At 43.6% G+C, this 27,180-nt stretch overlaps 1 protein-coding gene across 1 annotated transcript in view; it reads right to left on the minus strand.

Annotated features, from left to right (window-relative positions):
• Positions 1 to 1,972: 1,972 nt before the first annotated feature.
• The window catches only part of kdm6a (lysine (K)-specific demethylase 6A), a 44,112-nt gene continuing 18,904 nt past the window's right edge, over positions 1,973 to 27,180 (minus strand). The window contains exons 6-30 of the mRNA XM_038721388.1: positions 26,257 to 26,377; positions 22,047 to 22,101; positions 21,547 to 21,581; positions 18,979 to 19,072; positions 16,397 to 16,523; positions 13,006 to 13,104; positions 12,403 to 12,622; positions 11,875 to 12,015; positions 10,620 to 10,712; positions 10,458 to 10,535; positions 9,921 to 10,028; positions 9,353 to 9,744; positions 8,263 to 9,153; positions 6,320 to 6,449; positions 6,017 to 6,122; positions 5,268 to 5,473; positions 5,010 to 5,062; positions 4,835 to 4,909; positions 4,510 to 4,658; positions 4,308 to 4,422; positions 4,021 to 4,208; positions 3,625 to 3,766; positions 3,406 to 3,532; positions 3,115 to 3,285; positions 1,973 to 2,995 (exon numbers count right to left, since the gene is read on the minus strand). Of these exons, the coding sequence (XP_038577316.1) occupies positions 2,969 to 2,995; positions 3,115 to 3,285; positions 3,406 to 3,532; positions 3,625 to 3,766; positions 4,021 to 4,208; positions 4,308 to 4,422; positions 4,510 to 4,658; positions 4,835 to 4,909; positions 5,010 to 5,062; positions 5,268 to 5,473; positions 6,017 to 6,122; positions 6,320 to 6,449; positions 8,263 to 9,153; positions 9,353 to 9,744; positions 9,921 to 10,028; positions 10,458 to 10,535; positions 10,620 to 10,712; positions 11,875 to 12,015; positions 12,403 to 12,622; positions 13,006 to 13,104; positions 16,397 to 16,523; positions 18,979 to 19,072; positions 21,547 to 21,581; positions 22,047 to 22,101; positions 26,257 to 26,377 (3,943 nt within the window). The 3' untranslated portion in view covers positions 1,973 to 2,968. The remainder of the gene's footprint in view (positions 2,996 to 3,114; positions 3,286 to 3,405; positions 3,533 to 3,624; positions 3,767 to 4,020; positions 4,209 to 4,307; positions 4,423 to 4,509; positions 4,659 to 4,834; positions 4,910 to 5,009; positions 5,063 to 5,267; positions 5,474 to 6,016; positions 6,123 to 6,319; positions 6,450 to 8,262; positions 9,154 to 9,352; positions 9,745 to 9,920; positions 10,029 to 10,457; positions 10,536 to 10,619; positions 10,713 to 11,874; positions 12,016 to 12,402; positions 12,623 to 13,005; positions 13,105 to 16,396; positions 16,524 to 18,978; positions 19,073 to 21,546; positions 21,582 to 22,046; positions 22,102 to 26,256; positions 26,378 to 27,180) is intronic.

The raw sequence follows: 27,180 nt of genomic DNA on the forward strand, positions 1-27,180 counted from the left end.
TTCAGCTGTGTCGAAAAACACTAAAAGACAAGAAATCAGATTGTAGTTCTATGAATCGCACAAAGGCTCCCTGAATGTGAAACTATGTCCTTTTTCATAACTTTCATAAATTGAACACACTTTAACACCATGTTACAGTTATTATTAACTCCTTAATACACTAACAGGATGCAAAATCTTTTTCAAGTCTCAAGTGATTGCTAAACATTTATAACTGCTTGGATAACATATCTTTCATCTGCGATCTGCCATCTGTATTGTTCTCACTTGCTCGTTAGCCCAGAACTGTTGTTTCATTTGCTCTTGGTGCAGATCCAACGCAGCAGTAGGCTACTTTGGTTTTCTACATTTCTGGCCACATTCAAATACAAATTTGTAAAGTTTGGGACATGGGTTTCAATGTGTTCCTGATTACAAATACCTATACTCTGACCAACATATTGCCAAGATATTTCCAGAGTCACATGAAATGATTTAAGAAAGACTGAAGTATTCTGTGAGAAACTGTTTTAATGGACCTCCTCGTGATCGTGGCAGCCTGCTGCAGACGAGAAGACCAACTGAGATGGACAAATGGTAGCCACGAATTTGCCAGTGCCTCTCTGTGTTCTTCACAGCACAGTTGCACATTTCATAGCAACACTCATTGTAAAGAGAACCCAGTTGTAAAAATAAAAATAATTTGGTCCAGTCATGTGAAGTAATGTAGCTATCCAGTTCATCCTCTGGGAAACATGAAAGTCTGCACAAAATGTCATGGCAATCCATCCCGTAATTGTTTGTCTAGCACTGAGACACTTTCTCCCAGTATGTTCTCATCCGGACAGACAGCACCCCAGCAGTATGTCGTGTCAATCATCGGTAGTCACCAGGTCCAGTCAGGGTCTGCGAGTGTCATAACAGCTTCTTTTTCCCCCCCACTTCCTGAGCCTCAGGGCCATCCATCTCCCAGATGCACAGGACAGTGCAGCAGAAGTGCTGTCCCACCGAGGGGGGGAGACTCCTCCCAGAAGTAGCGGGAATGATTTGGAGTCAAAATGATGAAGCAGAAGTGGACATCTTTACAAACATAAATGCATTGTCCTCTCTGGTACTCCCTAAGAGGACTGGTCTTTTAGGCCTTAGCTCATGCTTGGTCAACCCGGAGGCCTGACTATTGCTAGCTCTATCAGTGAGCCTGAAATGCATGCATGCCTGGATGGTGCATGGATTCCAGTCCTACCGGATCCATTCTTCCTGCCAGAGGGGCCAGGAAGGCCTCATGTAAACCAAGCCATCGAGTTGGCTGCATTTGGCCCACCAGGCACAACTGAAGGGGTGAAGGAACAGTTAAAGCTTCTGCAAGAGCCGGTGCTAATTTGCGCAGGTCTGGTAGCTTTTCATTTGGTATGGGGGTTGAAAACCAGAGACTTCTGGATTGTGGATGAGATTCTAAATGCTTATAGGTCGCGAAGCCTGCCTGCACCTAGTAATGTGAGGTGTCACTCTACTCTGTGTGTCTGCGTCTGCTTCTACTCCTTAGCACTTTGAATTAGTGGAAAAATGTCAAATACACATTCTCTTGTCCAGAAATAAGGAGCTAACCATCTTGGAATTTCCTTTCCCCTTCATATTCATAACTTTGAGTTGCTAGCAATGTGGATCTGCTGCGGGTTTGGTGTAAACCACAAACAGTCCTGCAACACAGACTCTGCCAATGGGTATGCAGCTTTTCTCACAAAGCAAGACTAATGAATAAGATGGATAACGGCTCAGTGTAAAACCAGCTTGTTTACATCTGTATATACTGTATTCCAAATGTGAGGGGATCCAGGTTTTAACAGGTGCAATTATCTAGCTTAAACTAACAAATCTGGGCAATTGTGGAGGCTGAAAGATAACCCATTAACAAACAATGATCTGGCCTTTACTTGCATCAAATATATAAAAAGTGTAAAAATAAAAATTCTAAGAAAAGGTACAACACAGCTGCTGAAGTAAATAAAGACAGTTCTTGTTTATTGACTCATAAAACATCCTTCAAACGATAAACCCATTTCAAGGTAAGGTCTCTGTACAATGCTTACTAAGCAGTTTTATTTATATAGAAAACGTATGAGGGGCCGTGCTTAAAATCACAAGGCTCCTTCAAATTTAATGGCAGGTACTCTGGAAAAAATTACAGCATTCCATCAACAAATATTTCCAAGCAATAAATATGCATTTATAAATAGTGTAAATTTACATCAAAATAAAAACAAAACAAATTAAAGTTCACTCTTTTGTCTATGTGCAACCCTTCTTCTCTGCGACTTGGCTGTTTGTCTACAAACGATTTGCTCTCCACCACCCCAAAGTGAAAAGACTCATCATAGTTCCAGCAAAATAAAATTTAACTCATCTTAAAAAAAAAAAATAGGGGGAAATGTTGCAATAAGAATGTGACACTCAACTTTTCACATTACAAAACATTTTTTTTTTTTTACCTTGTTGTCCTGACCAAGGAGGTGTCTAACATACAAAAGACAGGCTATGCTAATTACTCATCTCATGGTGGAGAGGGAACAAAGCTCTTGTGTGTCAACTCACAAACAGAATACAAAAACGGAAAAAAAAGAAAACTATCAAGTCAGTAGTCTTTGTGTGACCATGTTGCCAGTTAGAACATAATATGTACAAAACTTTAATTCATCATTTTTATGTGGGATTTTGTGTATTTTCTAGTGAAGTCCAGCTGGGCCAGCAGTAGAACAGTCTGGTCATGACAGGAGGAGCTGCCGTCCCCCTCCAGTCCACTAGGGGGAGGCACACCACTCTGGGCAGGTTGCATAGACGCACAGCTTTCACGCAGCTGCCTTACGGGATAGCTACAGAACGCCGTTTGAGGACTGCCGGCTTACTTCCTGAATATCAGAAAAGAATGTTTCCGGAGAGTTTTTGATTTAAGTCCATTATGGTTCCAACTGTCCTCAGAACAACAGTGTTACCATCAAGAGGAGGAAGGAAGGGGACTCGCCTGTAGGGAGGTAAAGGAAGAACACACTGAGCTATAAGAGGGCATCAGTCTCCTTTATGCTGATCCACTCTGGTCTGAATCAGACTAGTACTACTAGTGGTTTTGTGCACGATACTTACAAGTGTGAACTGGTCATAAACCTGCATGAGGTCCTCTATCTTGTACTGCTCTAGCACCACAAAGTTGTCCAGGTTAGTGCTCCCCCTACGGGCACAGTCCTGGCAGTGCACCACGTACGTTTTCCGGCTGTTGCTCTCGGTGGTTACAAACAGCAAGTCAAACACCTCCACCTGGGCACAAGAGGGGGCCAGAAAGGTAGCAGAAACGTTACTTAGGTAGAAAAACAACATTCACACAACAGAAATGCAGCAGAAAGGATCTAGGCGTGGTTTAGTATACATGCGGTTTACCTCACAGATGCTGCAATAATGTGCCGGCTCGCTCTGGGTCCTCCCGTGCCACACTAGTTCTTTTCCAGCAGCCAACAGCAGTTCCCGCTGCATCTGACACTGCTTCAGAGTCCGTAACAAACAATACCTAACATACAGAAACACACATGTTGGGTTAGTTCAGGGTAAAAGCCACATCAGATTTTTTTTTCTAAAGCAAGAGAAACAGTGAATTCTCACTTGATCATCTCAAAGAGCTTGTGGTCCGACACTTTGATGTTCCTAGCCATGTTCCAGGACAGGTGGATCATGGGAACGATGGATTTGACACTCTGCAGTTTGTTCCACTCGAAACGCTCCACTGCCAGCTTGTACTGATAGGCTGAGGACAAAAACAGACAGGCACTCTTCACGTTCACCTCTGTATCGGTGGAAACTTGTGTATTCATCCAGCTGAGGTTTACTAAGCCTACAGGCTTTGTTTCACATTCATGCAGCTGTACCTGCCTGCACCTGGAAGCTGCACCGCAGGGATGATCATGTTTGCCAGAGGCTGTGCTTTATCTCAGCAGGCAGCACGGCAATGAGCGTCACCATCAGTGAACACATTCATAATGTCCGATTCTCTTTTCTCACCTGTTAGAGGTCCAACATTCCACGCAATATTGTTGCACCAGCCGATGGCCTGAACCCAATGAATAGTGCCCGTGTTAAGCCACACCAAATCACCAGGGCGCTGGATGAAGCGATACACAGGCACGTTGGACTCATACAGGTCCTCCAGGTTGGGCCACCAGGAACCCATCAGGAAGTTGATGTTGTTCCTGGAAGAGGAGGTAAAACGAAAACCGTGCACAGCTATCAGTGTCAACTCTGGGGACTAGCTCGGAAACTAGCCAAGAAAAAAGTCTGCGGCGATGTACCTTTCACAGAAGTCGTTGATGACACCCCAGTACGTTTCAGGCACAGCAAACCACTCGCAGTCCCCAGGACCAATGTTGATGTTGACGGAACAGAAATTGTTGTTCTCTTGGTGACCTGCAACAGAAAAAGGACGTGATTACCAACAGAGTGAGGAAACGTGACAATACTAAGTGCAGTGGTATTCATTCTGTAGATGTATACCTGGTGTCCTGCTCCCTGGAACCTTCATGTAGAGCTGCACGGTGTTCATGCCCAGGATGGTGTGTCCTACATGGCTGAGCAGGTTGCCGGCTGACACAACCCTGGCAAAAGCTGGCAGTTTAGACAACTCCTGAAGCTGCTGTTTCCACCTGAAAAAGGGACAAAAGTTACAGGTTGTCATGTGACAGTATAGGGACAAGTCATCCCCTTTCCAAACTAACAGGTCAAAACCAACATAAAGCGGAGAAGATGTGACACTTTATGCAACCAGATATTTTGTGTTGAGGGAAATACAGTCTAACACAACACATAGTAGTTCACTCACTTCTTTTCGTCGGAGAGGTCGATGTTGGTGCCAAACTTTATGTGTCTGAAAGACCCTTTCCTGCGCCGCATCATACTAACAAGAACATGAGAGTACAACGTAGTTAGCAACAGAAGAAAAGAGGCACACATTGAGTGTTCAAATGTTAGGACACAGAGAGGCAAAGGAGAGTCACCTGTCCGAGGAACCTGCTTCTGCTTCCCCCTCTTTCTTCTTCTCATTCTCCTCCTATCACAAAAAAAAAAAAAGCATTGAAAGAATTGGAAACGTTTGGAGAGAATTTAATTTTAACAGGAAGTCATAATACATTTCAGGCACTATTCTTATCATACCATTAACAAAGATGATATGTGTGTATCGTCATGAATATAAACATTTGTGATAGTAGTCAGCAGACCATAGTCTGTAGTGTGTGCATCTGTCTCCCACTGACCCGTAGAGATTCCTGGAAGGAGGAGGCCTGGTACTGGGCGTATTTGATGATGGTGGTGTGGGAGCGACTGCTCTCGCAGCGCCACATCTTCCTGCTGCCGCTGGGGTCCCAGTTCTCATCAGTGGGCTGAGCCAACTGGGTCCGCACCTCCACCAGATGGTCCGGGTTTGCCTCTACCAATGTTTTCGTGGAGAACAGACCCAGATCTGTGCATGAATGATAGGAAGAAAGAGAGGAGCCAAAGCAGAAGAGCCGTTAGAGGCAAGTTAAGTGTTAAAATATGACCAGAAGAGGATTTTTTTTAAAATAACTTCCTCTCATGTCCACATTATTTTTTTAATATAATTTTTCTGATCGCCATCTTCTGACTGAGGAAGAACAAGGGAGACGTTTTTTGACAATCTAACACCAGTAGTGCAGTAGGGAGGGAGCAGGGCAGATGGGTTGTTGGCTGTGTGGTTCTGTGTCAATTTAGTCTTACTGTAACTTTGGCTACAGCAAACATGTGCAGTTACATTTTCCACTTGCAGGTGGTGCTGTTGTCATACATGTCAAATTCATCCACACACACTCCCTTTCCCATGATTACAGACACACCCACAGAGCCACAGTGAGACTGGAAGAGACAGAAACATCCAGCTGCCGTGCTCACAGCTGCTGTCACAGCTAAATTAAACAAAAATTCAGTCTGTGGTGGACTTCAGCAAAGTGGAGCGCAGGTTTGTGGCCCCTCTGGCACAGCCTCATACCTAGTTTGAGTGCTCCGGCCAGTCCTCGGATGACGGTGACCGGGTTGGAAGGATTGGTGCAGAACTGATGGAGGGGAGGGAAGAAGGCATCCCTCTTGTTTTCTAGCTGTATTTCAGAGAAAGAGACAGAAGAACGGTCAGGAAAACGAGGACTGACGCCAGACCTATCGTGAGAATCAACACATTTAAGAGGAGCTCTGAACTGCGAGTGTTTGTATTTGGTACTGTAGCCAAGACTCTGTTGCTCTAATATTGCACACAACATAACGAATACTTCTCCTTCTACGGTGTAGCTGCACTCACATAAATACTGGGTGTTGGAGGATTGAGTTTGTCCTTTGGGAGTGGTGGAGAGGGCGGGCGAGGAGGTCGCGGAGGAGGACACTTGTCCAGGAGGATGCTGCTTGTTGACAGGCCGTTCTTGCCCAGGTTCCTGCAGCCAGAGCAAAGAAGAGAGATAAGTCAGCTGATCAGCTCTGGTAAAAGCAAACTGTTACCATTAACAACAACAAACAAAACAAAAACATCTGCAAGACAGAAAGCACATTTTGCCCCATATTCTCTCACCATTTCCACAGAACAATGAATTGTGATACTTCATTTCACACAAAACCTATGTAATAAATTATAACCGCTCAACCTGTGGACATTTGAGATGCCATCTATGTTTACTGAATCAGGACTTTACTAAGGTTAGCCTTTCCAGTCAGACATTTTTACTTGTGAAGTGACATGCAAAGCAGGGACATGCAGAGCTGATTGAGGCTACAACTACACCACTATGTTTTTGTACCGGGGTAACATTTTAGTGCGGAAAGGCGACAACGGAGGACTTTAAAAACTACGACGCAGTCAGTAGTTTTTTTTTTTCCATGGCTACGTTTTTGTTTTGGTATTTTTTTTAAACATTCTGTACTGTGCAACACCACCACCATATTTGCTTTGCGACGACTCCCAGTCTGTTTTCCGCCACCACAGTCTCTTTTGTACTCCTGTGTTACTTTCAGTAGCAGTTCCACCTCGTTGTCGGTGCATGCAAAGAAATCTTTGGTATGGTTCTTCACTATTCCTATTCTTCGTTCATCTAGTAGTACTTTTTCTACAAATCTTATTCAACTGCAGAGTGGACAATCTGCTTCCTGTTTACACGAGCATGCCCAGCGTACGTGAATGGGAACTTCACTTCATGTGTGTTTTCAGTCATTTTAATATAGATGGAGATCATTTCTGATACGCAGCTAAAATGCTAGTGTGGACGGAGATCATTCTCATAGAAGTATGGATGTAGCCTAAAGCTTTTGTAAATGAACCAGTACTGCTGTATATGCCAGAGCAGAGGGGAGAAAGCAACATCTTTCTATTAATGACGGTTATACTGCATGATAGTACTGGATTATAAAGCCTGCCAGTGAACAAGGTTAAAATGATTCATTACAGTACAAATTATGCCTACTGCTACTTTCATGCAGTGTCTGCATTTTTTCAACCTTGTAGTGACACCATATAAAAAGCCAGAAGTAGCAACTTTTGTCGTGGCCCATATTTACAGTGGTTTGTTAACAAGTTAGTGAAGGAAGATATAAACAGTGTAACGTTAATTTTAAAATGAACCAAACTGATTGCATTAGTGTCTTTGAAGGAGATACTGTTGAGGACAGAATGTCCAACACAAAATTACAACTAGGAGGCTGACGTAAACAGTTCATCGGACTTTGTCTAAATGATATGATGTGAATGTGATATAGGAGGGGACTCTGCATGTGGACTGGCTCCAAACTACATGGCTGAGAAGTTTAGAACAACATGATGGAAGTAGCCACACCCACGCACACCCAAAGATGCAGCCAAATGTGTGTCTGACATCAGCTCTGAGCTGAGTATTTATGCAATTCTGTCTCAAACAGGCAAACAAGATAAATAAATACATACAGCACACAGAGCAGGGTCAAAAAGTGCAAAAATCAACACATTACGCATTTCTACAAACAATTTCACTGCGCAACTGCTACAAACAAGCATTAAGCATCATACCTTTGCTAGTTGTCTATAGGCTGGTGTGAGCAGTGTTTTGCACACACCTTGTACAATAACAGTTTCTAATTGGTTACCTGACTCAATTAATTTTTAAAGAAGCCAAAAAAAAAACAAAAAAAACAAAACAAAAAGTAGTTCCAGCACAAAAGGATTCAGCACATCACTCTCTCTGACCCACAAAAAGGATAACGGGTGCCATGCAGGCTTCTTACCTGCATGCTTTGAGCACTTCACTGGAGCTGGGGTAGATGGAAACCGAGGACCAGGGTGCCAGACCAGCAGGGACTGTGTGTTTATGAGCTCCGCCAGAAGGCTCTACCTTCAGTGGGCTCTGGGAGTCCTCCAGCCCCTTCCCATTGACTGTGGGCCCCTGGCTGTTGGTGTTGGACGGGCTGTTAAGGCAGGAGAGGCTGTTGGTGGCGTGAGGTTCTGCTGAGCTTGGAGAGGGTGTAGCAGTGGCTAAAACTGGCGAGGATGCCACAGACTGCTCCGACACTGGCTTGGCGGCAACGTGGAGACCCGAGTGGACGTTGTTGATTTTCTCTGAGGAAGGCCCTCCATGGTTACTGTAGTTATTGTTATCGTCATTACTGGCAGCATTGGCTTTTCCCTTTAGCAAGGCTGAGAGCTGAGGATTGTCTGAACTGAGCACGCCGGGGGCAGGAGAACCAGGCTGAGACAGGCTAGCAGAGCTGTCCGTCACCCGCGGCTGGACGTGATTAGTCAATCCCTGTGCGGGGGTGGTGCTGGGACTTAGGGGTGTCCCGGTGGAATGCCTGACGGTGGCCTCGGGACCTGATGGCAAAGTGGCAGCTGCACCATTGCTGCTGTTGTTGCCCCCTGAAGGCGTGGTGTCTTTGGTGTGGACGCCTGAGGTAGTAGCGGAGTGGGAAGGTGAGGACAAGTGGTTGGGTGTGGTCTGGGGAGAGGTGGGGGATAAAGAGGAGGCTGAGGAGGAGGCAGTGCAGGGCCCAGAGGAATGTCCAACCTGATTCAGAATGCCAGAGGAAGAGAACGAGGTCTGAGGGGAGGAGGAGGAGGAAGAGAAAGGGGGTTCTCCATTGGGACCTGCCGAATGTGAACCTGGACCTTTTTTGAAGCCCCTGAAAAGAGAGAAAGACCAAAAAGTACACAATTAAAAAAAATAAGAAATACAAACAGAAATACATCAACACTGTTCAAAAGGCAGACACGTCACCATCACAAGAAATACTATGTAGACTAAAAAAAAACAAGAACACAGGGAAATACAAAGTCCAGGAAGGCACAGAAAGGCAAATATCAGCCTGAAAACAAAGGAACCAGTGAGATACCTGAGTGGTAGTGTTGCGTTGTTGGCTCCTCCATGTCTCGTCTGTATGACTTGGACTACTGGTAGTGCTGCTGGTGCTGGGATGACTGGCGGCTGTGCAGTTGTGAGGTAGAGAGTTCTGCTGCGGGTAAGGCACGTTTCCGTTGCTCGTGCCGCCACCTCCCAGCCCCAGGGTGTGATTTTTGTCCAGGTGTCCCAGCAGCCCCGCTGAAGGACTTGAAGAACAGGATCCATTGGCTGTGGGCTGGGTGACACACGGGGGCCGGATGGCTGTGTGATTGAGGGGGGATGTGCGGGTGAGGCCTGCGTGGTTGTGAGAGGATTCAGGACCATTGGGAAGGCCGTGCCGTGGCTGGCCACTGGCTGCTGCCTGCTGCCTCATCTGACACAAGAGGAGGGAAGCAGAAAAGATTCAAAACACACAGTAACACCGACAGCAATGCAATCTATTAACAAGCTGTGTAGCTACATTAGGAACAAGAAAACAAACAGGGACTTTACATAGCAGACACAAAACTCTTTACAGTCGCAGTCCTGTATAATCAAGGTTGCGTGTACCTGCTGCTGATGTTTTTGCATGAGAGAGAACTGGTTCTCCAGCTGCTCCAGCATCTGCACCTGAGGAGGCTTGAGGTTTGCTCGGTTCGTCCGCAAGTGATCTAGTTGCTGCACATTCCACAACAGTGCTGTATTAATTCAGCATCTTACAATGAGTTTTAAATAGCAAAGTTAAATGCATGATGCAAAATGTTCATCTACAAATGTCGGACGTTAATGATGTCAGAAAAATGTTTGGATGTAACATTTTTATTATCAAACTGGGCTCCAGCTCTCAGAATGAAGACCTTCACGTGATTCAGCATCTCCAGTATCAGCTCAAGAAACTCATCAAGGTGGAGGTTCGTGTTAATTGTAGAAGACCTAATGAGGCTACACCAGACTATAAACGAGTGAGTATGAATCCAGCTTCAGGTGTGGCAGACTCATAACTCATTTACGGATGCACTGAGCAAGTTCTAATGCGTGTTCAATAAAAACAAAACTACTAAGTAAGGAGAGTTGCTGTGAAAGTTGAGTTTTTTAAAAGATTCCTACCTGAAGCTTCTGTGGTGTTAGGTACCAGCTGGGGATCTGCTGTTGATTGGGACTGTTTGCCCACGAGTCTGCACCACCCTGTAATCGAGACAGAAAAAGTGCATGTTGGCTCACCTTCTCAATTGTCCAGCCGAATAGCAATGTTAATGTTCTTAGCCGTACCTTAGCTGGGCTGGCAGTGCGCTTCTTCTTTGCAGGGCTGGCCTGTGGATCTGTGTGATTGCTGGCGGACTGGCCTCCCTCCCCCTTGCAGGCCTAGAAAGTCAGCAGAGACGCAGCTTGTGAGGACACGCTGGAGTAACAATAATATAGCAAAGCTTCTTCCGAGTAATCTACAGTTCAAAATGAGCCATAATGTAGTGGTTTAAAGGGGGAAAAAACACAACATAAATCCACACTGCACAATGAAGGATACAGTTGATACTACGTTTACATGCACAACAAGTGAAGCATTTAAATACTGCATGTTTGGCAATACTCCGATTAAAATATGGTTTGTGTCATTACCTTAATCTAATTGACAGAGGATGATTAAGGTCATAATCAGAGTATTCATGCCTCGTGATTAGGATGTGAGGTAATGCAAAATTATTTGCATCAGTGGAGGGTTGTTTGGACATGCAGACCAAACATTCTGGCCTCTTCAGAGTTTTCACTAGTTGTTGACACAAAACTACACAACATTAAAATGTATACAGATAATTTATCTTTTATTAAAAGTGCTTGGTGAGAGCGTAGATCACGCAAGTGCTAATGATGGAAATGATATTAAAGATTCTAATAGACATAAGTGTATGAAAACAGATTAGATGAGGAAAATAAGAGGACTGATATCTCGATGGGGGGGGGGGTCAACCTTCAGATCTTACGTGCACGTGAGAGATATGTCTCATTTTCAATGGGGGATGTGACAAGTAAAACTCTTTATGCCAGGAAAATATAAAATGTGTGCGTCAAATACTTGACACAAAACTACATGCATTCATCCTTCTTCATATACTGTACCCATTGAGCATGCATTTTCAGCCTTGCAGTTTGATTTGAAGAGAAGATTTGTGCTTATTTGCATTAAGGGTAAGAGTTGTAGGACATTATGAATTCTTTATAGCTGTGCTTAATAATTTTAACACTTGTCATGTGACACAGAGAGGCACTATGAAGGTCAACTACACTCTGGTAATAAGATTTATTGAAAAATGGCCTCGCTCCAATCCCTTCACACTGTATCCCTTTTATCTTTTGGTCCAGAAGCCCTAATTGGCCACGGATGTAAACCAAATATTTTGAAAACATCAATATTGTCTAATGTGGATAAAACAACTGAAAGTGTCGGAGCAAGGCCTCGGCTTTAATAGTCCTTGTTAATGTTCAAGTCATTTCCAAGAGGCTGGATTCTCTTGGATAAGCTGGATCTCACCTGCTGTGCCTGTGCAGTGTTCAAGGCCCCCTGCCTGGACGTGAGCTCAGCAGGAATGGGTAGGCTCCACGCCTCCTCAATACTAGGAAGCATTTTACTCTTATTCTGCAGACTACCTGGCTGTAGGTTACACAACTGAGCCTAGGAGAAATTGTGTGAGACACAAACTTTAGTGCTGAACTTGGGTTTAAAAAGAAAGGCACTACAAACACTACTGCTTACTTATAGGTGGTGGTTTAGGTAACTGTATACAGAATATAACAAATGTTAAATGCCATGAAGGTATGCTTTACAATTACAAGTGAGAAAATGTGTTTAAACACACCAATATGAATAATAATTCATATCTCAGTGGTCAGAAATCAAAATGACAAAAGCACAATCTGCATTTTAAAAAAGCTGATTGCTTTGGCGATAAACACAACACTTCTGTACACACACACACACGCGCACACACACCAAAATACTGCACAACATCAACAAACAGGGTTGCTTGATGGGTATTACCAATCTAAAGGCCAGCCCTACCTGCAGCAGTTTGATGCGTTGTGTGAGTGCAGCAGTGTTAAGGCAGGCCTTGCTGCGTGTAGCATTGATGTAGCACTTGATAGCGTCATGCGGCTGCCCGCAGGATTCATAGAGGGTGCCCAGGTCCATCCAGGCGGCCGCGTGGCTGTGGTCTAGTTGAACAGCACAGATGTAGGCCTGCAGTGCATCCATAGGCTGGTTCTGCTGCTGGTAGAGCACACTGAAGGCAGAGGCAAAGGGGGCAGATGAGTGTTTTGCCATCTACCAGGATTTAGGTCTTTATCTTCCTGAGCAATGCCAACTGTCAGCAACTCCCAGAGGACATACCCCACCCTTCATATATCTATCTATAGATCCTTTCTTAATCTCCTACTGCTCTGTTATCCAGCCTCTCCCCTACATCCTCTGTCACAGTACAGTTGCTCTATCACCATGAGGTGTTTTGAGAGCCACTGACACCCTGAGCACAAACCTCCCTTGAAGAGATTAACAGTTATATGCCAGCTATTTATCCCTCTCTCTCTTACAGATGCTAGCAATCCTATTCTTGTGACCTTTATTATGTCTCTCAGTATAACAATATACTACAAGTTCTGTTCTTACCCTATGGAGCACCAGGTGTCAGCACTGGCCTCCGACTTATCAATGGACTGACGGTAAGAGATGAAGGCATCCTGCACCTTCCCAATACTGGAGTAGCACCTGAAGGAGAGAAGATGGACAAAGAGGAAAGATAGCCAAAAGGGTAGTGAAACGTCTGCTCACAGGTAAAACTGCAATTCAGTTCAAATAGAGCAAATATGTTAAGTCATCCATCAGGCCTAGCATTCGCTTGCATCTATAACCCCATTTACACCAGCAGCGTGTTCCTTTTGGAACCCTTTATCACCAACCTAATGGCTTGCAATACCCTAAAGCAGGGGTATTCAATTAGAATTCAAAGAGGTCCAGTTAGAGAAAATTCCCCGAAGCAAAGGTCCAGAACATCATAACGACTAAAGCCTAGTTCACACTACATGATTTTAGCCTGATTTGCTGCTCGGCGAGCGTCAGGCTGTGATCGGGGGTAAATCAGTGGTTGATCGGCGGTCACCAGTCGTTATGTTTGAACTACACAACGATGCATCAAAATGGCTCCCCGACACATTTCTGACACATCGCCGACATCTGCCAGATCTGCCAAATATCTGGGCATGAATCGGCCGACTCGACATCCAGCCACTGAGAGCAGGCAGCTACTTTTTCACCACAAAACACTTTTTACTCCCCTCCAGCTCTCTCTGTAGCTCAGACGATCCCTGCTTACCTGCGTGTACTAATTCATCCTTTCACCCAGATTCTTTGTCTTTATCATTGCTATCTTTATGAATAACAAACAGCTGTTTCGTGTGTAGGTATACCTCATTTCCCGTTTCACATTTCACATGTGTTTTGAGAAAACGTGGTTTGGAGACCTGCGGCGGGTGACAGAGCTGCTGTCAGCTCATGTAGTGTGTGACCCTCTGTCAACGATCAGTCACGTAGTGTGAACGCCACAACGACTTCAGACTACCGTCACAAGACGCTGAAAGTCATGTAGTCTGCACGAGGCATAACTTGCGTTATCATTCAGTGCCATAGCATATAGTTGCGTTAACATATGTTTTTAGTCAACAACAGACTGTCAAATCAAATAATATTTCAAGAATATTTAGTTTTCACATCAAACTGAAGGGATAATAAATAACTACTCTAAGAATAAATTCTGAATTTAAGTAAACCAAAATAAACTTAGCTTAATTCAGAAAAAAAATTAAATAAAAAGTGTAGCTTGAAGTGATGAAGTGCAGTCTTAACCAATTTTATAATAAACACTCAACACATCTTAACAAATGAACAGCTGTAATACCTCCTCTTCTCTTTCATTCCCTTTTATATACCACTTTCCTACTTTCTCTTGTTCAGTGAGAAACGTGAGCTCTAGTTTGTCCTGCCAGCTAGCATTGGAGATCTATGAGATATTCTGGTTTTGAACTGTCCGTGGGAGGACATGTAAAAATCTGTACATTCTTGATTAAAAGCCATGTGAAATCTATTTTAACTTTCATTTCCTCAATTCGCGTGCATTTCCAAAAGTCTCTGGTGAATCTCGGACTCGACTCGCAATGCTTATCGGAATGCACAGATTTGATTGGCTGAGCTGCATCACATGACACAATTAGAGCACATACGATTAGTCTGAGTTTCCTGGGCTGCTAAACCAGTACAGTTAATTCTTGAAAAGCTGTGCAAGTTAAAATAATAACGCTCCGTCACAAGGTAGTAAGTCTCAATAACAGATCGGCTGTAGGTCGGCGGTCCAGAGAGGAGATACTTAAATAAAAACATTAACAAGCAACTGTAGCCCACAATACAGCAGGCTGTGACAGCTACACTATTAAAAGCATATTTTGCACACCCCTCAATCACACAAATGGAGATAGTTAAACAAATGTGTTACTGTTTGCAAGAACCTACTGTAGCGGGAACTCCACAGAAGTGGTTTTGACTTTGCTGTGTGTTTGTTTGTCTGCCGGTGGAGAGATTCTGTCAACATGATAGCGCCACAACCGTGCAAGATGCAGACACAGAACTTGACAGGTGTGTAGTTGAGATCAAAATGAAGGCAGTTTAAACTATGAGTCATGAGTATTTGTGAAATAATGTAATAAATGACTACTAAGTACCGTAAAACTTTGATTAATAGCCCGGGCTTTTATTTGCTAAAATCACAGAATTGACCCTGGCTACATTTGGGACAGGCGTCCATATGGGACAGGCCTTTAATTCCTTTTGCAGAAAGCTGAAATAGGCTACTATGAAATAGTTTATTTCAAACATAATATTACTTGTATAAAAATGCATCAAATACACATCATTCATTTGATTTACCGCAGAGAGACAGCTTATGCACTTTTATTTTGTAGGCAGCAACGTCACAAAAACAACACGGTGCAGGATGAGAAAAGTGTGCAGAAGTTAGGAGACAGAGCGATTTTTTATGAAAAGCTGTTTTGACACTCCCTTACAGACTAAAGGAATATAAATAATCAAGGAACAGACATATTTGGACTGACCGAGCGCTTCAAAGGTAACGGGAGTCGGCACTTCCCCCCCCCTTCCTTTTTCATTTCTTGTACATGCCAGTTACAGCGCTAAATCTATAAGAATTAGACTTTGGGGCTCGTTGTTTCCGTTAAATGACGTTTAATGGGGACCTGCGTTTATTTATCCAAATGTGTTCCCACACCAGGCCAGTAAACGGGGTAGGTGGCTATTTGGGACTCTGCTATTAATTGAAGTTTTAAGGTACTCATGGGTCGGTAAGTCAACATGTTAAAAGGACAGAGCGGCTGGTGGGACATCATAGGATGGTCTCTAGTTGAAACTGATATGTTTCGCTATTCAGCAGCTGTGTGCTGGGACTCAGGCGAGTTTCAGATACAGGTGCAAGACTACAGCTTATGGACCGGTTCCTACAGGAATGATTAAGAACGGTGGGGAATCTATGGAAACTGGACATGGGGTAATTCTCGAACATCAACATGCTGAGGGCCGAGTGCCGACTGCTTGGTGTAAAAAGGCTGAAACAGAACAACACAGACTAGCCAAGCCTAGCTAACACATTAAGGGACAGCATGGACCTCGAGGGGGGTTGTATGCTTATGCGGTCCAACGCCTGTGTTCATTCAGCCTGTTTATTTGCCCCCAGGAGAAACCCAATTCAACAGCATAGGAACAAGACCATTTGATGGGAAGCATGTGCCTCCATTGGGCCTTTGGAGAATTAATATGTACCAACTATACTCTACCCACAAAAAGCTTGTGTAGCCAGGATTATTATCATAGCACAATGGCAGATGGCTTCTAGCTACAACAAACAGTCTAATCAGGACTCACACAACGTCCCAGGCTCTCTCAGGTTAGAGGCAAGCCCGGAAAAATACACAAACACTCACACCCTTGTTTGCCTTACCTGCCGAGAAAGTACCAGGACTGGCCAGAGTTTGGGTCTGCTTCTAAAGACTTCTGCAGACACTGGATGGCATAGCTGTCCTTGGTGCCTTTATCCCCCAGCTGCTCCACCGTGTGATGCATCCAGCCTGGAAGAGCAGAGCAAAAGATCAGGGGTGAGTCTCAAACACCTCTAACGAAACAGCTGGCTTTGCTCTGGCTCCTAAAGCATCACCAGTCTAACAAGCGGCAGCTATTACATGCAACAGCAGAATTAGGGTAATGTGGAGGTGAATTATGTGAAAAGCAGGTGGAGTCAAGCACCTGAAAGACACAATGCACAACCAAAAAGGCAAGACCACTGTCTGATGTGCAAATGGATTAGACTCAAAACAAATGGCATGACCTTCCAAAGCTCGAAAGAGGAAGGGAGAAAAGAGGCAGACAAAGAGGGGGAGGGGGTATTGTCGAGCACGTACACACATACACGCCCACACAGACAGACACACACTTCAAAAGATCTCATATGAACCAGCCTTTACAAACAACTCCTCCCTACTCTGCAACCACCAGGGACACACACACATCCAACAAACAGCACGGCAGGCACAGACCTCCCCATCTCTCCTCCTCTACACCTGTGGTAAGCTCCACAGGTCACCATGACAATCTCAGCAGGCTAGGCTGGGAATGGTTTTCACAACTGGGTGAGCGGGTCTGTACAGTGGAGGGGATGAAAATGAAAACCTCTCTGTGTTTGTCTGAGAAAACGCACTTTCACAGCAGTGACTTTGAAGGTGACCATAAAGCTTAATTAATAAATTATCACAAAAGCAAACCCATCCTCCTGGTATTTCCCCCCCTTCCTTCAAGAAGAACTTAAGAACAACCAGTGCAGGAAATTCTCCGCTGATAAAGCACCAACTACAGGTTCCTTTTAACCTTGGAGCTACACATTATCTGCTTTGTTCATCACTTTTGAAAATCATAGGCATACATATATAATTCTTTTAATACAAAAAGCCTTCATCACATGATTTGACACAATAATACAACAAACACAAAATTGGAGTTCTATGCTACAGCACATTTACATTAAACTTCAGCGTATGTCGGCTTTTTCTTAGCGCTTTATGTGCATCACTGTAATCAGTGCCTTCTTGTGTTGTAAGCTGCCTCTGGAAAAACCAAGTGGGAAGCTTCCGGGCTGAGAAGTGAATCCAATGCGGAAGTCCCTTAAACTTGCATTTTATTTAACGGCCAGCAGGGGGCGACTCTTCTGGTTGCAAAAAGAAGTCCGGTTCCTTTAGAAATAATGGTAAAATGACCCTACTTCTCAGCTGAATAATTATCTCAGTAAACACTTTCATAATGAGTTTATGGTCTCAGTCACTAGTTTCAAGTCTTCTTCAATGCAGCATGATGTTCACTTAGTAAATTATGGTCCTATTTAGAGAAAAATAGACCATAAAGCAGGGGAGGCTTCAGCGCAGGATTATCTATGATTGACAAGTTGTTGCCATGGCGTCCTGTCAATCAGGCTAGAGTGACTCGTATCCTCGGCACTGTGTACATTTAACCAGCGCTGTTGAAAAAGCTTATTTGGAGTTGGCTATTCACTTTCTCTGGTGAGTACATTTAGTTTTAAGACTGGTGTTTCCTAGACAACATTGTCAGTCCTGTTAATGACAGTTAACGTGAATTACAGATGCACCTAGCTAAGCAAGCTAGCTAGCTCCACACACGGCCTTTAGCTCCACAGTCTTGTCCAAATATGGTCACGTCCGGTGCTGCTGGTTGTAAAAAAATATCCACATGATGGCACCCGGCCAAACACGAGACTTCAAAACGGCAGTCCACAAACCAACATCACGATGACTACGTCCACTTCTTATATACAGTCTATGGGGAAAACCTAGATGATCAGAAAACGGTGATCTAAGCCTTATAGCTCACTGGTGATGTAGCGGAAGATGTAATTAACCAAAACAAATTGAATTGTTGCAGTGTCATTTAGTTTTAGATTTAAAGCAAACATCCCATCATAGATAAGATGAACAAAATTGATTCTATGATTTAATTTGTCTTTCCTCCCTCCTGCCTCTGACCCACATAATCAGATTCCTAGTGTACAAGTTATATACTACCACATTTGTCATGCAATGACCAACAAATTATTTCATATGAAATCACTCCAGTGTGACCACAGACTGAAATTTCTGTAGCATATTTATTAGCAAAATTGTTTTCTAAATGAACTCCAATCCTCACAAATGTACTGACACACACAAACACACGGTATAATTTTGCATTTGAGCACACGTGCATGTCTACACCCTGCGTGGGGGAAGGGAAAGAGAGAAAACAATGCTACGCTGCAGCACACACGCCCAAATCAGCACTCTGAAAAGCAGGTAGAAAGTAGCAGAAAACTAGATTGAGTGACAAATGACGGTGGCAGAGCACACACACAGCATGATGCAATCCTAAACAAAGTAGTAGTAGAATGACAAAATGTCAAGGCAGATTTCAGCCAGTGTAATCTCTTTAGGATTTAATGTGTGGAGGTGAGTGTATTAGCCTGCATGAGCAAGGGACACTCACCAAGTTGTTGCAGTGTTGTCGCCTTCACCTGTGCAGGAAGATTTTCCGTCTGCAGCAGACTTTCATAAGCTTCTTTCGCCGCTCTGTATTTCTTCTGCATGCAGAATGAGAGGGAGTGGAAAATGAAAAGAGAGACACAGAGGGAGAGAGGTTGTTTAAGCCAGACAGGAGTGTCAGTCTGTTTTATGGTTCTATCGGGACAGACACAAAGAGTCTTAAGACCTCCTCACACTCGTAATGGCCAGTCAGACGTGCACACACACACACACACACACACACACGGGGGAGGGTCAGTGTAGAAGTGGAAGAGGGACAGGCCAGACTCAACATGTCTGGCAGCTTTAAGTGTGTGTGTGTGTGTGTGTGTGTGTGTGTCCACTGCAGTGCATACTTCGTATTTTGGGGAAACCTGAGCTTCCTGGTCTGAGGTGAGCTCACTGTTTGTTTTAACTTGGCGACCTTATTGACCTTGGGTCTGAACAGATACGTAATGGTGCGTGTGCACAGCTGAATGTTCTCTTATCAGCTCATGAAAAGTCTTCTTAAAAGCCCCCCATTCCCACAAGCCCTAAAGCTCCAAATGTCAATGAGGGTGTGTGAGGGTACACAAACACACGCACACACACACACACACCCACCCACCTTCCTGTCTGCACACAATCAAGGCACCTCAGGGTAAACAGTGACACTTGGGGCATATAAATGACACAAGCTCTTAGTGGTTCCTTCCTGCTTGGACTAATGATCGTCATCAAGCTAGGTCTGGACTAGACAACAAACACTGCTATGACAGAATGTCTAAGTAGCTCTTTGATCGATTCAAAGCACTAACTCAACTAAAGATTCACTGAAATAAAGACTCAAGTAAAGAGAGATAATTCTACTAGTGCAGATGATCAGCTGTCGATTGTGTTTTATGTTCAAATCTTAGTTTTTAATGGAAATGCTGATTAGCAGCAGACTGAAACCTTTCTGGATGTTTACAATGACTCCACTGTGATAGTAACCCTATCAGCCCTAAAAAAAGTAAAAAAGAAGGACGAGTTGTTGCAATGTGCGGAAATAATGGACAATGTTGAAGCAGAGAACGCCTTCTGTGTCCAGTATTTTTGCGTATTGGTACACTTTGGAATGCAAAGTCAAACCATGGTCCCCACAAACAAAATGGTATGCTATGTGTAAATAGTCAAACATGTTTGAAGTTCCTTTGTAGTCAGTTAAACACCTCGTCTGCACCAGCTGTGCAGTAAAAACAGCCTGTCAGCAGCAGCTGCATGCCTCCATCAGTCTACCCTGAATCTGGTCAGCTGTAGTTCTGCTGATGACTATCACAGTGCAATAAAGAATAAGGTACGTATATGTTGACAAGCTGAAGATTAAAATGACGCCTAGGGTTATAGTTTTGTGAACAACGCATGAGTGACAGGTGGTAATGTAGCATGAACTAAGCACTGTGAGTCCCTCAGACTTGGTGTTACCAGAACTGAGCAGAGCAGGAGTGATGTGTAACCAAGGATGCGTTAGGGAACAGTTCCTGGTTACTCGTCTCCCAGTTATCAAAAATAATCCAAGTAGATTTAATTTGTTGTAGTGTACCAACAAACATTCCTAATGGACACCTGCCAACGTAATTACAGTAATTCCTCCCTTGTTGGTGGAGGATTTACAACCTAATGGTACCTTGAAAGTTTTTTCTTGTACTTCTGGTTTTTACATTGTGTATTTCAATCGCTGAGCTCAACAGCAGTGTGGCTGTTTTCAGGAATGCTGATGTGGCATCCTCTCTCTAACAACAGTTTAGCAGGCAGGCTGAAGTAGTAACATTACATAAGCATGTTGACATGCAAAGAGTCAACGAGCTAGTGACTTGTGTGTTTAACGTGGCCAGAGCTGAAAATACTCGCCAATATTGTTTGCCAATGGTGAGCAATACAGCCACTCAACAATAAACTAAAATGTCTAAAATTAGCATAATTCTGTCTTTGTGTGTGATCTCAATTTTACATAGACTCAAAGAAAGTAAACATAGCAGTTACCAAATGCTCTTTAAGCAAAAAGGGGAAAATGCAGGCCTACGTAACATTAACTTTCATTCCTGTTCTTCAGAATCAAAGTTCACCTGAATGAATATAAGATATAGAGGGGGAAATATCTGATGTAGTACACTGCTGCAAAAAAAGTGGTAACCTAATTTAGTCAAGGGTGTGACTGACTACTTATAGCTTAAGAAGGAACAGCCCTTGTGTGTGAATGTCAAGGCAAGATAAATAATCGCTCAATGATTAGTAACTTCTTTTATTGCCTTAACCACAGGATCTTGAAATTGTTAAAGATACGTGAGAGCTAAAGAATACACTTTTGCACCAAACCATTAACAGCAAAAATACATTTTTAAAGCCTCAGATTGAGAAGGAGGAAGGAATCTTGCAAAAATCTAAGAGATTAGGGGGAACAATGCTGCATTATTAAACAATATGACAAATTGTTTTTACTTCCAGAACTGTCTATAAATCTGTACAACATTAAAATGCCCTAAATTGTGAAACAAAAATGTAACTGATTGCTTACCTGGATCTCATACAAATGAGCAATGTGGAACTGAACTGTGGAGGGAAAAGCAGAAGAAAGAAGAATAAGGTTTTATCAGAAACACACACCTTCACATTTATTTTTTTAAATATCAGGGAAACAAATTCACCCCGTGGACTTCAGTGGGTACAGACTGCAAACAGTGCAAAGCACAGATGGGAGGGGGAGTAGGACAGTTTCCCCAGAGTGTACATATAATCTGAAATCACAGTGTGTATGTGCAATGTGCTCGCAAGCACTTCCAGTTCCTTCTCTCCATGTGCTGTCTCCAAGGCAACCCAAGTCTCGGGCAGAGTCAGCGGGGAAACGTCAGCAGAGGGGAAAATGGTTCTGTAGAAATATTCCTGTGCCCTTTTAATACGAGGTGTCTGCCACTGACAAGCCGGTACATCAAATCTAATTTTACACTGAACAGCAGCGTGTGGCAGGTTCCCATGTAGCCTCTGGTGATTACAAACAACAACAACACTACTACTTACTTTCAGCTTTGGACAAAGTGCAGAGATTGGAGTCGATCAAAGCCAGCTGAAAATGCTGCGGAGAGAGAGGGGGGGAAAAAAGAGATTTTTATTATCAAAAGAAATCTACATAAACTTTTACATGATCAACGGTCTGCATATTCATGTTACTAATGCAAAAAGTGAATAAACATCACTCTCACAACATAAAGCAATAAATTGCTTGCTAGTCTTAAAGGAAACCAGAGAGAAAGTCCCCTTCTCCATCCAGTCTGCTTCACTGAAAGCCCCATCAGATCCAAAACAAACCATGAATGAACCCTGCTGACCGTAACATGAGAGGACACTGATAGCTGGAGGGGGCTGAACCATAGATATTCTCGTCTCTGGGATCACTCATCTTGCTCCACCCTTCCCTCCTCCCTCCTGTCCAACAGTTAGACAAAGTCTTCAAATTGAGACACTGATATCCAGCACTTACGGCATCCTATCCCATCATCTGAGCTAAAGACAGAGTTGCTTGGTAGGGCAGATGTCTGCAGTGGCTTAGCCTGGCTGTCAAGGCGTGGCATGCTACCAGCCAATACCTCCATCCAGGATCAACGAACGGATTAGCCCACAAATACGTCACACAGATACAGACACAACTCTGGGGTTTCTCTTCTGGCTTTCTCCTGACCCCCTTTAGGGTTTCCATACAAGTCTATGACTTCCCTCATGATAAGCCACCATTATTTTGATCATATAAAGTATTGAAGTGTGTGAACTGTAATGCCTCGGGGTATCAGAAATATGCAGAGCAGACTACACCAACCAGCGGGTGAACAGCCAGGCACCTGAGCTGATAAAGTGTAGATATGAATATGAAATTCCAATGAGGATTCTGATCAGGGAATTCTGGCTTCAAGGTGACAGGTTTAATTGCAGTTACAAAACTGCTCCATGGCCCAATGAAGTCACACACAGCTTCATGCCTTTAAAAAGGCATCACCGGTATCTCTTATCTGGGTCAGTAAAAACTGACAACCTCCTGAAACCAGGAACCCACACACACACACACACACACACAGAACAGAGAACAGACTGTGCTGCTGGTGTTGCTGTACACCACTGGTCAACTTGTGTAAAGGGAAAAAATAAAAAATAAAAAAATACAGAAATGCTGTAACCTTAAAAAGGCAAATAGCATCTGGGCATCTGGCAAACGCACACACTTAAAGGAGAAACCTGTAGCCTTGCAGCAGCTACACAGACGGTCAATGTCAGATAAATATCAAGGAGCGTCCAGCTGGATCTTTCTTTGCATGCTTCAGCCAGGGCCAGTGGAGCTTCCACTCACTTACACGTGCGCACACGTACGCACGCGCGCACACACACAACCACGTTTAGAATAAACTCCTTTTAAAGCAGCGCTATGAACCACAAAACATTACACACACACACACACACACACACACACACACACACATCACAGCCAGATGCATTAACGTCTCGCACACAAACACGTTACCTAGATCGCTAGCACATCTCACTCCTCTTGGAACCCCACTGCATCCCCCTGTAGGTCTCTCCCTCTGTCTCGTCTATCCTCCTTTCACACTTGCTCTACCACCAGGCAGATAATGCAGTAGGATTGTCGGCTTGGCATTCCACCTCCCTCCCCATGTCTCGCCTTCCTCACTCTCACTCTCTCTCTCTCTCCCCCTCCCTCCTTCCCCCTCTTCTATCCTGGTGTCACTGATTACTATTCAGCAGACGGCTGCAGTGGAGAGAGTGCAGAGAGATGACACACAATACCTCAAAGCTGGAATAGGCATCACCCCCCCCCCCCCCCTTCCATCTCTCCTCCTTTCTCAGCTCAAAGTACTTCTCTATGGCTACAGGGCTCTGCAGAGGCAGACAACTCATCACCTCACCAATATACAACGCACAAACACACTCTTGCAGTCTCATTTCCCCTTCTCTCACTGGCTTAATTAGCAGCCATTAATGGAATGAAGTTAGTTTGTATGTATAACGTGGGTAAAGAATAGAAGGTGAAGTGATGTGCAAAAAGCTGCAGAGCCTGGCTCCTAATTAGGTTACAATGATTTCTCAGAACCTGCACGCAGTTCTCCATCACTTGATGCCTCTCACTGCCACTTCCTCTATCCAGTATGCTCCAATGGAAAGTGGATGAATAAAGAGGAAGCACCATGAAACATGTATCGTTCATAAAATGTCTCTACATTCTTTTCCTCCCCAACAATCATCATCTGCAGCGATATCCTGTTTTTCCCTCTTTCCATTTCCCTTTTCACTCTATCCTACCTTTTATTCAATATCTGTTCCTCTAAACGTGTACCCACCCCTCTATGAAGATAACTGGGGCAGTCGTGTGTGTGTGTGTGTGTGTGTGTGTGTGTGTGTGTGTGTGTGTGTGTGTGTGTGTGTGTGTGTGTGTGTGTGTGTGTGTGTGTGTGTGTGTGAGTATGTGTGAGATTCTGTCGGTGTGTGCGCGCGTGTTGCTGGCAATGAGCCGGGACTAAGAGGGAGGGGTGCAACCAAGACAGAGTGAGGACGTGCAGCACGTGCAGCCTACTTTACTCAGTGCTGTACCACCACAAGCATCAACACACACAGATACAGTACATCACCTCCTAGACACTACAAGATCTTGCATTTGATTGTAAAAGGGTAGACAAACTACCATCAACACTTGTTAAACGCAACCCACTGCAGCACCAATAGCTTTGCAGTAAATACAACCTGTGTAAAACTCAATTTGCTTGTTGAAACTGTGTCAGACGTAGGGATTGGGGATCGAGACCCGGTTCTATAAGGACATAGTTCCATATTTTTCAAAAACAGAAAATCAATAAGGTCTGAGCTTATCACTGATGGTACCGAGACTGGCAGGTCCTAATGTAATGCAAGAGTCATGTCATTTCAACTGGTGCACAATCATACATCAACTGTCTAATAAAGGTTTGAATTTTACATTTATTCATTTAGCCGACACTTTATCCAAAGTGACTTACAATTGCTATATATGTCAGAGGCTGACGCCTCTGGAGCAACTAGGGGTTAAGTGTCTTGCTCAGGGACACATTGATGGATGCTGCAGTGGGAATTAAAACCGTCTCCAGGCATGCGTCTTATCCATTGCCCCATCGCTACCCGTAGAATTGCCTGCCAATCACCGTTAAACTAAAGGAAGTAGTAGTGAATTTCTTCACAACGTCATTCCCCATCCAGAGGTGCTGACTAACATTAATATGGAATAATAATAACGACATGCTCCTCTAAACAGAATTAGAAAACTAACAGGAATTAGTCCATTCACCTCATAGCCAGGTAATTGTAAAACAATGCTCTGCAATTGCTTATTAATTAAAATGCATTATAAAAACCTGGGTGACAACATCTGGAGCAGGACAAAGCCCAGGATCTGATAGCAGTCCGTCCCTAAAGGCAACCAGAACTCTCAGACAACAAAAGATTCATAGGCTCTAGCCAGAAAGCCCTTTGTTACAGCCTGGACATCTATGACTTCCAGGTGATCGTAGACCAGGTTTAACTCAGACAGACAGGACAGACTATCCACCAGTCTTTGTTAGTCTGAAGACTAGGGAGGACAGGTCCATTTAGGGAGTAAGGAGGCTTCTATGAGTACACATCAGGTATACAATACAGACTGGCATAAATGGAAAATGATTCCACATGCTGTGTATGAACAGACAGTCTGAAGAGAAGAGTCCATGGACATTGTGTGTTGACAGGTCAGTTTTACAGTTTGTGAAACCAGGTTTGCAGTAATTACTATATAGTATAATTAATCTAAATCATTTTAGTAAAATATTTCTTACAATCTCTGTTGAGACCATGACCATCTGCATTGTATATTCTAATAAAATGAAATTGATGGTGGTTCATTTTTAAAAGAACTACAATTAGCTTTAAATGTTTTTCATATGACTCACTGCTGAAGCCAAAAGCAATTCAATCCAAACATGTTTTTTTTACCATAATTTATATTCAATGTATCACTGCAAACTAAATAATTAACTGCACACCTTCCATCGAAATTTGCACAAAATATATTACCTTGAAAAGACACAAGATGTGGTAACTGGTTCTAAAATTTACTCATCAGGCCCTTCTTGATGTGAATCACAATCAACACCATGACTCATCTATTTTCATTCTGTCTATAACACAATTTGTGAGTTTCGCAACCATTTAGGTTTACCTTTAAACTGGACTCGTGGTCCGTGTTGACTTTGAACATGAGTCCCAGTCTCAGATGAATTTCTTTAGCTCTTGAGAAACCGGGGTCAATGTAAAGCACCTCCTGGAATGCCTTGATTGCCCTGGAAAAAGACACAGAAACAGGTATTCAACAAAAATGGAAATGTATACAAATATTACGAATGGCAAAACGATCATCTACTGTACATCCCCTTGCGTCATTTTTCTAACAACAGATTATCTGACTTTTAATCCGCTGCGGTTTCACAAACATTCACCAGAACTGGGCCAAATTGACAAACTTAAATATTACAATATGACTCAAGATTTCAACACTGATAATATTGTGATTATTTAGGTATGACTTTAAATGGATTAAAATCATTTTGAAAGCAAAGCTAAGAAAGGAGGAAACTTCCTAAATGATAAGATAATAATACAGCTTCTACGCGTGACTCAAACTGTTAACTCATTAATGTTTCCATACTCAACACCCACTGAACACCCAGTTTGGAGACTCAGTGCCCTATATCGACTATTTCCCAAGCTACTCTATCATATTTCGCTGGTCCCGGGACTTTCACTAGAAACAAAAGTCTCGCTCAAAGACCAAGTGTCGACTTGTGAGAGAACGATGGAAACGTCAGTCAGTACGTCATCTTACTCTTCAACAAAAAGGTCCATCTCTGTAGGAATGCTGCAGTCTGAGCCTGTCGGTGGCAAAAACAAGCACTTTTAGTGGACGTACTTTTAACTGCTCACAATGATTATATTGCAGCCATTGCAGCCTGTTTCTCTGCTAACAGCTAAAAGTCACTAATCATTATAGTCAATGCCTGCGAGTCCATCAGACGCGGCCGCAGTGCGTCCCAGAAGTGTCTCTCCGCTAAGCGGCACAGAGCAGATCGAACCAGGCAGGAAGTCC

This window comes from Micropterus salmoides, unplaced genomic scaffold (genome assembly GCF_014851395.1).
Source record: "Micropterus salmoides isolate LMB-PRFRI ecotype aquatic unplaced genomic scaffold, ASM1485139v1 Ms_hic_scaffold_15, whole genome shotgun sequence".
NCBI lineage: Eukaryota > Metazoa > Chordata > Actinopteri > Centrarchiformes > Centrarchidae > Micropterus > Micropterus salmoides.